Genomic DNA, 11,860 nt, shown 5'->3' on the forward strand with positions numbered 1-11,860 from the left:
CGAATCGTCACGGTGGTGATGGTCAACTACAGCAGGGTTGAAACTGTTTCACTTATGCAACATACTTGGAGCATTGCGTGCCCTCAGCCTCCGCAAGCATCGTACCTACGGATCATTTGCAAGTGCACAACTTGCTGCTAATGGAATCATCACGAACATGTCCCTGCAGAATCTCGTAACGATAGTTCGATACTAAGGGGAGATCTGATATTTTGATTTTCGACGAGCATTGTTCGGAAAATTAGGTCGCTGCCATTTGATTCTTTCCAACATCTGTCGCTGTGCTATGAAATTTTTCCAGTATGTTTCGGAGGATGCTATAGAGCAATTAGACTGAACGCCGCCCTTATTACTTCAACTTTTTCTTGAGATTTTGCAGTATATTGAATATATGAAGAGAAAGAAACAGGAGAGCCATACACATCGCGCCAACTCAGTCACCTTTTAGCCTCATGGCAAGGTAGGCTCCTCGACCTCACCCACGCAGCCAAATCTATCTAGAAGAATGTGTGGTTGCCATCATGGATGGAATTCAACTCTTCGCAAATGCTTGCGACCGTATTCTGCTTTTCCCTTCGGATTGCTTGGAAACCTTCTGCAGTTAGAAATTTTTGAAGGAACTCTGAGGTTATGGTCATGGCTTCTACGACGATATCGCCTCAGGCTGTAGCCGTTACCGGGTTGTGCTCCTCTGGCCTGCGGGACTCATCCATCACGAGGCTGCAGGGTGGGTGTTGACGGAGATATCCCGCTACACCAAGTTGAGCCTTCGTGATTTTTGGGTGGATTGGCATCGGTGAAAATCAATTTTCGACTGATTCTGTGTGAATGATCTGTTAGGTATGCCTAAGGTGGGCAAATCGTCAACGCGATTTTTCTCATCGATCAGAGCTGCCAAGCTACCACAAGGGGTGCGCAATTCTTATCCTACCTCCCTTGATATACTGCCATGCCGGTTTAATATTTTAGGATTAGAATTGGAACATAACGCTGGTAACCTTGGCGAGTAGTAAAGCATGCTTTGAATCTGGGAATGTAACAACTAAGTTTATTACAAAAGAATTGCTCAGCAACGAAAGTAACTGGAGAATTACTTCGTCGTACGTATCGACCGCCTTCAAGATGTATTGTTGGTGTCACAAGAATATAGAATTTCCTCACATTGAAATTAACATTACTAGTCGACGAAGTTCTGATTGGTCATCGATGTTGTTGAAACTTGAACACCGAACATAAAGCCCTAGTTATGTGAATTAGCAAACAGTTTCACTGACTGTTGTTTGAAATTGAGAAGGTTTGATAGACTTAGATTCTTTTTTCATGGGGCAAATTCTTGTGGACTTTCAGGTTGCAACACCTAAAGAAGAACCAAAGCTCCCCGTTTCATTTTGGGGTTTCACCCGGAATGCCGAAGTATGGAACTCGCGTGCATCTATGATTGGAATTTTTGGAGTCATCATTGTGGAAGCTGTAAGTTTGAGACCATCTTTGTTTTCTTATTTTTGATATTTCACGGATATCGGTCAGTCTACCTGTTCAAGTTTCGAATGTAAATTTCTGATGTAAGCATTCTGTAGCGATGATGAATCATGCGTGTAGATTTGTTGATAACTGTTCACCTCTTTGGGTCTGCACTGTCACTGCTGTGGGCTTGTAAAATTCTTATTGCAGTAGTGTCTTCGCTGCACAGTTGTATCAGGAGGGCAGCATCTTCAGGGTTCCGTTGGATGTGAATGTACAGACAAATAGCTGAAGATGCAAATGGTGTAGAATCTTCGTATATGATGAATTTCAGTTGTTTCTTCTGCTTGCGTCTGTGATCGCGGACTGATTTATGATATGCTTTTCTGTGACCAGATCATCAACAAGGGCATTCTGCAAGCGATTGGCATTGATGTAGGGAACGGACTTGACCTGCCATTGTAAGAAGTGCATGATCACCCACAGAAGCCCGAACATTTATAGTAAAACCATATAGTTTTGTCCGTGGTTAATATTTAGTATCAGAAATTGTAGCTAATTATCTGCAAAATGCCACAATGATTTCTATATTTCTGTAAAACATTCTTTTAGCTTAATGACACATTTTTCATTACACTGGCTGGGCACGACTGCTTGCACTGGCCTCACATACTGGGTTGATTCAACTACAATAGTGGTAATCCATGGTTTCTCTATGATCTTTCTAGAAGTTTTTTGTATCATCCAGAAACTTCTCATCAATGCCTTCACTCTCTCCTGTACAGATCCGCATCTCAATTTGAACACTCACAGAACCTTCGTACAAAATGTTCAAGCGTCACCTCAAAGTGTAATTTATGAGTGTGTAGCTCACAAAATAGAGCGACCGACTGGAACATTTCAGCATATATCAGAACTGCAGAAATTTAAGCCTATCCTAACTGTGGCAATTCAAGCCAGTATTGAACTGTTTCACTGCCCTAACTGTGGAAGTAGAAGATAGAACGTTGCATTTCAAAATTTGGTCTTCGCTCGGCTTCTGCACTCCTGTGCATGCATCATCGGCGCCACCCACAATCATCTATGTTCCGTAGCACTGTGGCATTCATATAAGTGAAAAACTGTAACAGTTCTCCAATACCCAACCGATGTACTACAAAGTGAAGACAGAATGGGTTCGGTGGCAATGGGCCTTAGAGAAACACCTACTCAACATTTCAATCAGGTGTGCGTGCCTTTGTTCATCATTTCCAAATCATCTGGCGAACTGAAGCCCTGTGAAAAACAAGGTAACGACGAATCATCAAGAGTTATCATTTCCGTTACCCTCAACAGAGTGGAAAATAACCGTGAAGAAATCCGTCACGATTATGGGGGTATGCTAGAATTATAACACTGACCTTCTTTCTCTGACACGATGGGAAGCGCAACACTCACTATACATGGGCATCTCAAGTAAGTTCTCATTACCTCCTCGGGCCATCAGACAGCTTCTTGAACAGATCTTTAAGTTCAAGTAAGAACGTAACGTGGCCATGGTTCTTTCACGTTGTTACAACATTAACTTAAAATGTAATGGTGATCTTCGGAGCTAATATATACAAAATTAACACGAAGTCTAATTGAGAATCGACCGATCTCCCGCACAAACTAACAATGCTCCCCTGTGTTCCCTGTTTTCAAGAAGCATTTCCAACCGTCAGAGGAAGTCTTCCATAGATCATGAAGTTGTTTTTATCATCGCGTTTTCTTCATTTAAACGTACTAAATCTGCGAGAACCAAATTCAGCCATACACTGGCAGGACCGATTCCGATTTACAGATGAGTTTGAGATGAGATGTTCGGGGCAAGTTTTGGATTGTGGAACTCACCAGCAGCAAAACACATTTCGATTTTCTCGCTTATTGACAGTTCTGACGAAGTCAAGAATCATGTGTTTCGGAGCATCCACGAAAGAGCGCGCAGGCAGTTTGGCTATTGTAGGCAAACCGTGAGGCAAGTTTGGCTCTTCAATTTTGAAGAAGCGGCGCCAACCTCCTCGTTTGGTGATAGGCTTCCATCCGAGCATCACTAAAGCCTGTTCCACTTCCTCATGGGTGAAAAGTTCGCGCATAGCGAGAAAGTTCAGAATGCAGCGATGCGTTTCCACATCATCGTTACATCGCTGCAGTGAACCACAATCCACACTCAATCAGAATCGTATCTTTTATGGTGCACCGCATCCTCCAGAAACATTAAAAACAATCGCAAGCTCTTCACTGCGTGTCATCCAAGGAACAGGACATGGTCCATTTTATTCGATCACATGCAATCAAGTTGAAAGGCGATCCTCGACACAAAAACTCAACCGTAATTTGCACCTTCGTAAATCACCAACTCTTTGCATTACTTTGAACGTCGAGGGCAGATTCTGCTTATAACCTTGACAGGAGTAAATGCTCTGTGAGTAGACAGAGTCCTAGCACTAGAAGAAGCAGAAATGAGCGACAGCAATAACCAAAACCACACGAAGCCCATGATATTGTATCTATGATATTCGTGCATCACAAGCACAGCAACGGATCACCCAGTCTACAATTTATGCAGTGGCTATGAACAGCTTGCTTCTGCGTCAGAACATTAATTTAGCGGATAACTGCCCTTTACACGAAAATCCACAAGGTGACTCTTCAGGAGCAATGCAGCCACACCTCAACGCATCCACACATCGTAGTAATCCAAAAAAGTGTCAGATGCTTGAATAGCGAGAGTAAGAAAAAAGCACACATACGTCTCTTGAGAAAATATGTTCCACCGTTCGTTGGATACCGCAGCCACCAGGGTCCCCCGAGGCGGTGGAGAGGTGAAGACCAAAGGCATCCGAGAGAGTACCCATATTCCGGAGAATTCACGTCGTGCTTGCTCCTCCTCCCCCTCCTCCCACTCTATAACTTCCACCACTTACAACACCCTCTCAGACAATAAATAGTCCTGCTGCCCCCCAAACGCCCCTTGCGTTTCCTCAATGGCAAATCGCGGTGCTGTGCAAAGCAGAGCCTCGGACCCTCCGATCCCCTTCCAAATGCGCTGCTGCATCTGCTGCTGCGAGTCTGTACAACTTTCCCCGACGCAGAGCACCGTCGGACCTCTTTCAACTCCGACCTCCTTCACAGGACATCCAAATGCACATAAATAAATAAATAAATAAATAAAAATCGATTCTCTTGCTTTCACGTCATAGTAGTTGTAGCAGCAGCAGGTGCAGCGAGAAAATCAGAATGAATTTCTAACTTCGCGGCGCTTGAGCCTCGCAATTCTCGTACCTGGCCGCTATCCCATGCTGCCGCGTCTCGGAGAGGGGGAAGCCCATGTCCTATTTTGTTGAGATTTATGCATTCAACTATTTGAATCTACGTGTGAGAAATATATATACTTACTATGTCCTCTTGTTTTGAACCCACTTCCATGATTAACGACTTAGGTTGTTAAACTGTACAGTAAGTTACATGTTTTTTTTTGCTAATGTTGTGTTGTGTCTACTAATGTATTGTTGTGAAAACAATATATTTGGCATGTCATTTGTAATAGTCATGGTCATTTTAAGCCGGATCAGTTGGAGATTTTAACTGATTTTTTAAAAAATTGTCTATTTTAATAAGCTAGTGTAAAAATTAATTGCAATCTACACTCTTTTGCATCAAATTTTTATGTTCAGAATTATTTATTAGAAATTTTAATAATTTTTTTAGCCATTTCAATTGCTTCCATATTATTTTGGTGATTATTGTTCTTTGGTTTATTTTTGATTACCTTCAAATTGTTAGTCCATTAATCTTTGTCTAAGTTGAAACATGTTTTTAAATTACAAATTATTTTGGTGGTTGCTTCTTTATTCTTTAATTTGATAATAGCAAAAATATACAAATATCAAATTGGACTAATATACATAAAATTTAATACATACTATGTTATTTTATAATTTTATATTTGTATAGGAAATAATACTATTTAAAAATAAAAATTTGCATACCTTGCAAACCTTCTTAGAAGCTATGGCAAGTTTTACACACACTTGATGTAAGTCAAGCAATTTACTTTGGTCTATCGAACCTTCTAGAAATAATTATTTTGAACGTTAAGATTTATTACAAATACTGTATACATTCATTACCCATCACTATACTTGACACGTTTTGTATTACTCTCACTTTACATATAACTCTTTCACACACAAATTAAGCATCAAAACAAAAACTTCAATTTCAAAGGACAGTAGATGCGACGTAATATCCTTGTGAACATTTCGTGGTATGAAAGAATTTGATGCATCGAAGTTGATCGCAACGTGCAATTGCAATGCAAAAAGAGGATTACTACCCACATGCACACCAACTTGAGCTTTCAGCGATGGCGCATGGGAACACTTCACCCCCATTCATTTAGGTGCAAGGTCCAGTGAAAGGTGTTGGAAATACTAAACTTTGTGTGAACATTGAACTTGCTACCGACAACAATTGAGAAGAATATGTGGGGTTTCAAGTATGCATGGACAGTAGTTTTCCTAAGCGGGGGTCGTATGGATGTGCTCCTCTAGCTCAATTACAGCATCTGTTAGCCTAATTTAGAACAGAACACACTCTTCGAATGTTGCCTTTGTAATTCGTGGTAGCACCCAGGTTGCCAAGCTTGGCCATAGCCTTCTCGAATTTCGACAAGAAGTTTTCTTCCGTCCCGGAGGCCAAACCTGTCACGAATTGTTTAGTGGCTGCGTTGGCGAAAAGGTTTTGATCCGATTGTAGTACACCCCTTTGTCTTGTCACCTGGACGAAATAGCTCTTGTCGAACACTCTGCGAGTACCTTGATCCAGGAATGCGGGGCTCTCTAAATTGGCTGTCATGTTGGGACAGATCTTCTTCAGCTGCTCTACAAGAGCCGGATCCATGGTCCTGTCGGGCTTCTTGGTGTTCAAAAAGTTGTGGAGACGATCGTTGAAAAACTTGCACTTGGCTTCCCCAATGGTGTGTGCTCCTGCAGATGGTCGTAGATCCAATATTAGGTTTCGATACAGACAGTTTAGATCCTGGACACTAAGCATTAAATGCATCTAGACTTGTCACATGACGATCCAGTATGTCAATCCATTTTCATGCAATCTGCACCCAGCAATCTGTACATCACAGGGTCCAAATTTCACATGAAGAGATGGATTACCTGAAAGGATCACAGCCTCTTCCGTAGTGAATCCGGCGTCCTTGAATACAGAGACAATAGTATTTATGGGAGTCCTAGCTCCAGGCAAGGAGTCCGCATCCTTGACGAGCGACACCATTCCATCGAGTCGTCCCAACAGTACTGGATACGCTGGACGCTTGCTTGCCTGTCAGTCTTGCATGTTAGAATGTTTTCTGTGAGAATGTATAAAACATCTCAGTTCCGCATGTGATATGTGTCCAGCAAGGAATGAGACACTTGGTAACCTATTCAGTTGTGAATACTTACCAGGACGTAAGCGTCTCTGGCTGCAAGAGCAAGTATATCGGCGCATGATACTATATTCGAACCATTGCACGATTCCACCACTTTAGTCTTGAGGTAATCCATGAATGCGAGGCCTTTGATACCGACGTTCGAACCGGAATGCAACTCCGTTTTTTCGTTTTTGGGCATTTTTTTAATCAGTAGCGATGCATCACATTGTTTCTGATAATCCATTCCGTGAATCCAAAATTAGTGCAAGTACAGGAAAACACAAATAATTATCAATTCCTCACTATTTCCTAATTAAATGAGTCAATTGACGGTGAAAATTCAGTTTGAATACAATTTGAGGGCAAGCTTATCACTGAAAATTTATCCAACTCATAATAACAACGACAATACCTCTTAAATGCAGATTGCATCAGGTAGAAAACGCACTTACGTTGGCAAAGCAATCGTGGAAGAACAAGCGAAGCAGAGCAGCAATTAAAGTAGGGTCTCGTTTGGACCTCTTGGTAACTTCAGTTGTCACTACAGACTCTACTTTTGAGCATCTAGTCGTCCTATAGTGATTATATCTCAGTTTCGAGGCCTGGGCTGGAGGCACAGCCGCTACATTCTGATCACCATTTTGATCACCGCCTTTCTTCGTATTCTTCTCGGAAGCAGCTTCACCCAACAAACTACTGAACGAATTCGCAGCCAGCAAAAATATAATATATGTGACCAACAAGCGCAGGTGCTTGTCTCTTCTCATGTTGTCCAAATATTCGTAACAAGGGCAAAACGTGTAGAACTCCAAACTTCACTGAAAGAACCTGCTGAACGGGAGGCGCAACATTGATGAAACTACATTCCCTAACAGTGCAGATTAACCTCAAGAATGTTTTACGATTCCCCCGCAAATGGTACGAAGACTCCGAGATTCTAACAACAAATTATGTTCTGCCCTCGAACACCTTCTCTCTCGACCACAATTGAGATTGTCACCGCAACTGGCAGAATTACAATATTCTGCAATCTCTACCCATCTGCATAGTCTGATAATACGCAAGAGTCCCTAACGAGAATCCGAATGGAGCCGCATTTCAGAGCACTACATCCAACAACCGAGTCCACACGAAATGCGTCGAAAACTCACCAATCTAGACCCGCGCCCCAGTGCATTGAATGAAAAAAGAGACTTTGGAGCAACTATGGTGTTAACCCTGAGACAGCTGGTAGAACCCGAAAGAGCTCCACGATTCTGGATAGCTGGGTACAAAATAGATGCGGTAATTTCAGGAGTGTCCGGCGGAAGAGCACAATTGCACCGCAACACCCAGTTACCACTAACGAATCATCAAATTCGCATCGTTGAGCGCTGTCAAGATCCTTTCCACTACGGGTAACCCAGCGACTAGGACGAACCATATAGAGATTTATTAAGCCGCTCGGCGTCACTGGAAGCCGATGAAAGAGCCGATAATTATGGGCGGTGTCAATGTAGGACAACAGCTTCGCAAATCTCCACGAGCCGCATGTCGGAGAAGGTGAGCTCACTCATCGGTCCCAGAAGTCTCCTCCCCTTTCACAAGAATAGACAGTTCCTTTGTCATGACTGAATCCGCACTTCTGGGCAGTCCAGTTGTGGTCGACGAGAACTAGCTATAAATATGCCGAAGCTCTCCAAAAACTGTCCACCAACACGGAACCGGATTATCTAGCTACTCCCCTCCTCGTCCCAGGTGTCGCAGCGCTTTCCCAGCTGGAAAAATACAGCCTTGTGCTGTTTGTGTGTGCCCCGGCCAAATCATGAAACACCAGAAATCCATGCATCGATGGCGTCAGCAGTTCGATATGAGTCCCCGAACTGTCAGAATGCAAAGGTTGACGTTGTATGCCAGTCAAATTTTAGAATTACTGCATCGGTCGTGGAAGTTGGCTACCATTGTGTCTATGAATGAGACCCAATTTCACATTTTCTGTGCATGGACCTTCTCCTGTGTAAAAGTTGTGTGAGTTTTTTTCTTCTTTGTTTGTTTTCCTTTGAATTTAATTAGGAGGGTTGTTCATGAGATTGTGGTTCTGATTATGAAGTTTGGATTTTGTTCTGGATTGAAGTTTCGTCTTGTAATGCACACATTTGATCAGTTATATATTTAAAACAGTAGTTTAATAATGATCATTCTTTTAAAGTGATGCTCCATCGCACAGGATGGAACATGATCATTGTGAACAGAATACCTCCCACTATCTGTAATATTCCTTACCTACTTAAAAATATTAGAATCATCTGGCAAGATGTGGTCTAATTTAAGCAGGGGTTTAGCTTGTCAAAGTTGCATACAAAAATGTCCAACACTAATAATGTCTATTTTTATTTTTCTTCACATTATACTGGTTATACCATACAAACTTACAAATAAGTTTCTAAATAATTGTAAATTTACAGTCACAAAAACTCTTGGTTAGTAACAAGAGCACATATGAAGAACATTTTTTCAATCAAAACATCAACTTTGTTAGCAACACAATGTAGGCTATTATTGTGATCTCAAATATCATTAAAAAAAATGTCCAACTTTGATATTGATATATGATCTAACTTCAAAAGAAACTTTTGTAATATTCTTATTGTCATAGTTAAATTTACATGTAAATTCGAATTTTCCAACATATTCTTGTAAATTGGTCATGTTTTTTTATTATACATGTCATTGCTTTGTTCTAGTATATGTGGTTATAAAATATGTGTTCATTTTTAATTAGTTAAATGCAATCTTTAGATGATTATGATATTCATAATAATTTAAAGTGTTCTTAAAATTATGTTTAGGTGTTTTGTTTCTTGTTGGTTTCTAGTTTCACTAAACACATGAATTATTGTGTATCTATAGTTTTGTTTGTATTATTGCTTGACTATAGTTTTGTACTTTCTTTTTAAATAAGCAATCTCAAATATTTTCAACCTCTAATAATATTTATCTTAAATAAGTGTTTTCTAAAGTAGATAAACTATCTATTGTATGTAATGTAAATTAGAAATACTATCTTTAAAAATTAAAATAAAAAATTATGTCAAAGTAATTTTAGAAAGTATTATTCATTTACAAATATTAGACTAATTTTTTATGAAATTTTTGCTTGCAACTTTGAAATAATTGGTTTGCAATGACTTTAAAATAGTAGATATGGGCATGTTGGATCTAGAACATAACTATAATTAAAAATAGATTGGCAATTCAAATCACAATTGAAATTCCAACTATTAAATAAAAATATTTTCTATGACAAACTTACATTGGATTTAACCTTGTTATGTTTAAAATAAATAAATAAATCAATTTTATGTAAGTATTAAGTAAAAATTGCTACTCAATATATGAATCTATAAATATTGTCAAAACATATTAAACATTTATTATATTATTCTTTAGTCTAAAAGTTGTAATAGTAGATTATATATATATATATATATCTATATATATATATATATATATATATACATATATCCTACAAATAAAAATTAAGTTATTTTCTAGTTTTAAAAATTTCCTATTAGTTGCACCACTTGTAATAATTTTACTTGTATTAATTGCATTAGACCAAATAAAATTGTGTCCTTGAATAAATTATCTATCATGGATTTGATTTAAATACTCCAAGATAAAAATATTCAATTAAAAATATCAAGAAAGATATTTTTTTATATTTTTTAGATATACAAATGTATTATAATAAATTTTAAAATGCATAATGATGTTTGAAATTAATATTTTTTTATTGAAAACATTAGATTTTACATACATACATATAGATAAATATAATTTATATTTTTTATGTAATATAATAAAAATTTCATATATATATTATTAAAGACTTTAATTGGACAATTGATTTGGTATATGAATTTAAAGTAAATATTATGTTTATTTTAAAATATGATAGACTATTACCAAATTCTTTTTGAGAAATTTTAATTTTTAAATATACCCAATGTTTTTTATTTTTTATTTTTTATTTTTTTAATTGATTAATCTAAGATTGGTTTAATCCTATAAATTTAAAATATTTATGAACACATCTTATTTTGAGAAGCACATAATTTTTTTTTCTTACTTAAGGTAGAAGTTCATATAACACATTTGTAGCCTTTTGATAAATATTCATCATCGGTTGTCATTTATGTCATCTAAGTGTATTAAGTTGTAGCAATACTCTGCAAAAAGTACATACAATACTCTTCTTTTCTTCTTTTCTCTGTTGTTCTGTTAAATTGTATTTATTATAATTTATGACATAAAATTTAAGTTTATTAATATTTACAGAAGTTTACAGCAAAAAGAAAACTGTTTAATTTTTAAATTTATTATGTATGTTTTAGTTCATCGATACAAAATCTTGTGTTTTTGGACATTTAACGAAATTTCAACTTTAATAACCATATACTCGAACTTTGTTGATTATTGAAAACCAATTTGTTTTAATGCTGTCATTTCTTAGATAAATAACAATAGTAATAATACTAAATGAATAATTACCAATATGGTAAAAGATTAACTCTTTAATTAGAACTGTACAAAATGACATGTCACTGGATAGAAGCAATTATTTATCTTAAAGATTTCAGAAACTGCAGTGCTTTAACATTACACTTTGATTTTTTTAGTAATAATGAATAAACTACATTTTCAAGAATTCTAGAAAAACACCTTCAAGCATTCTGAAAAAAAAAAAAAAAAAAAAAAAAAAAACGGAAGCATCATATAATAACATACGAACTTACATAGATCGAATGGCATGCTAAGAAATGACACCTTAGAACGAAACCAGTGCCGCTGATTGTTGGCGGCGCCAGAGCCGGAATAGTGCATTGCTGCGTCTTTGAGTCCAACTTGTGCTTCGAATGTGACATTTGTAATATGAATTCAATGTCAAGACCTGTTAGATACTCTCTG

The 11,860-nt window shown here is 37.9% G+C and overlaps 4 protein-coding genes across 5 annotated transcripts; 1 reads left to right on the top strand and 3 right to left on the bottom strand.

Moving 5' to 3' along the window:
- The first annotated feature begins 577 nt into the window (after positions 1-577).
- On the top strand, positions 578-2,129 carry LOC112275071 (light-harvesting complex-like protein OHP1, chloroplastic). The gene is made up of 4 exons (XM_024505051.3): positions 578-727; positions 841-911; positions 1,348-1,470; positions 1,858-2,129. Exons 1-4 carry the CDS (start codon positions 631-633, stop codon positions 1,924-1,926), a joined length of 360 nt encoding a protein of 119 aa, XP_024360819.1. The 5' UTR covers positions 578-630; the 3' UTR covers positions 1,927-2,129.
- A 765-nt stretch (positions 2,130-2,894) lies between these two features.
- LOC112275070 (uncharacterized) lies at positions 2,895-4,472 on the bottom strand. Its single transcript, XM_024505050.3, has 3 exons — positions 4,233-4,472; positions 3,334-3,626; positions 2,895-3,134 (listed from the first exon to the last, which is right to left on the bottom strand). Exons 1-3 carry the CDS (start codon positions 4,335-4,337, stop codon positions 3,080-3,082), a joined length of 453 nt encoding a protein of 150 aa, XP_024360818.1. The 5' UTR covers positions 4,338-4,472; the 3' UTR covers positions 2,895-3,079.
- On the bottom strand, positions 4,403-5,876 carry LOC141044750 (uncharacterized). Its single transcript, XM_073530152.1, has 3 exons — positions 5,823-5,876; positions 4,765-4,851; positions 4,403-4,606 (listed from the first exon to the last, which is right to left on the bottom strand). The coding sequence occupies exons 1-3, from the start codon at positions 5,874-5,876 to the stop codon at positions 4,403-4,405; spliced, it is 345 nt and encodes a 114-aa protein (XP_073386253.1).
- LOC112274794 (cationic peroxidase 2) lies at positions 5,793-8,200 on the bottom strand. Of its 2 annotated transcripts, XM_024504562.3 has the most exons (5): positions 8,062-8,200; positions 7,363-7,738; positions 6,942-7,142; positions 6,654-6,819; positions 5,793-6,470 (listed from the first exon to the last, which is right to left on the bottom strand). In XM_024504562.3, exons 2-5 carry the CDS (start codon positions 7,675-7,677, stop codon positions 6,058-6,060), a joined length of 1,095 nt encoding a protein of 364 aa, XP_024360330.1. In that variant the 5' UTR covers positions 7,678-7,738; positions 8,062-8,200; the 3' UTR covers positions 5,793-6,057. The 2 variants fall into 2 exon arrangements, with proteins under 2 accessions (XP_024360330.1, XP_024360329.1); XM_024504561.3 differs by lacking the exon at positions 8,062-8,200 and having other exon boundaries at positions 7,363-8,051.
- Positions 8,201-11,860: the final 3,660 nt, after the last annotated feature.

Source organism: Physcomitrium patens, chromosome 22 (genome assembly GCF_059467195.1).
Source record: "Physcomitrium patens ecotype Gransden chromosome 22, ASM5946719v1, whole genome shotgun sequence".
NCBI lineage: Eukaryota > Viridiplantae > Streptophyta > Bryopsida > Funariales > Funariaceae > Physcomitrium > Physcomitrium patens.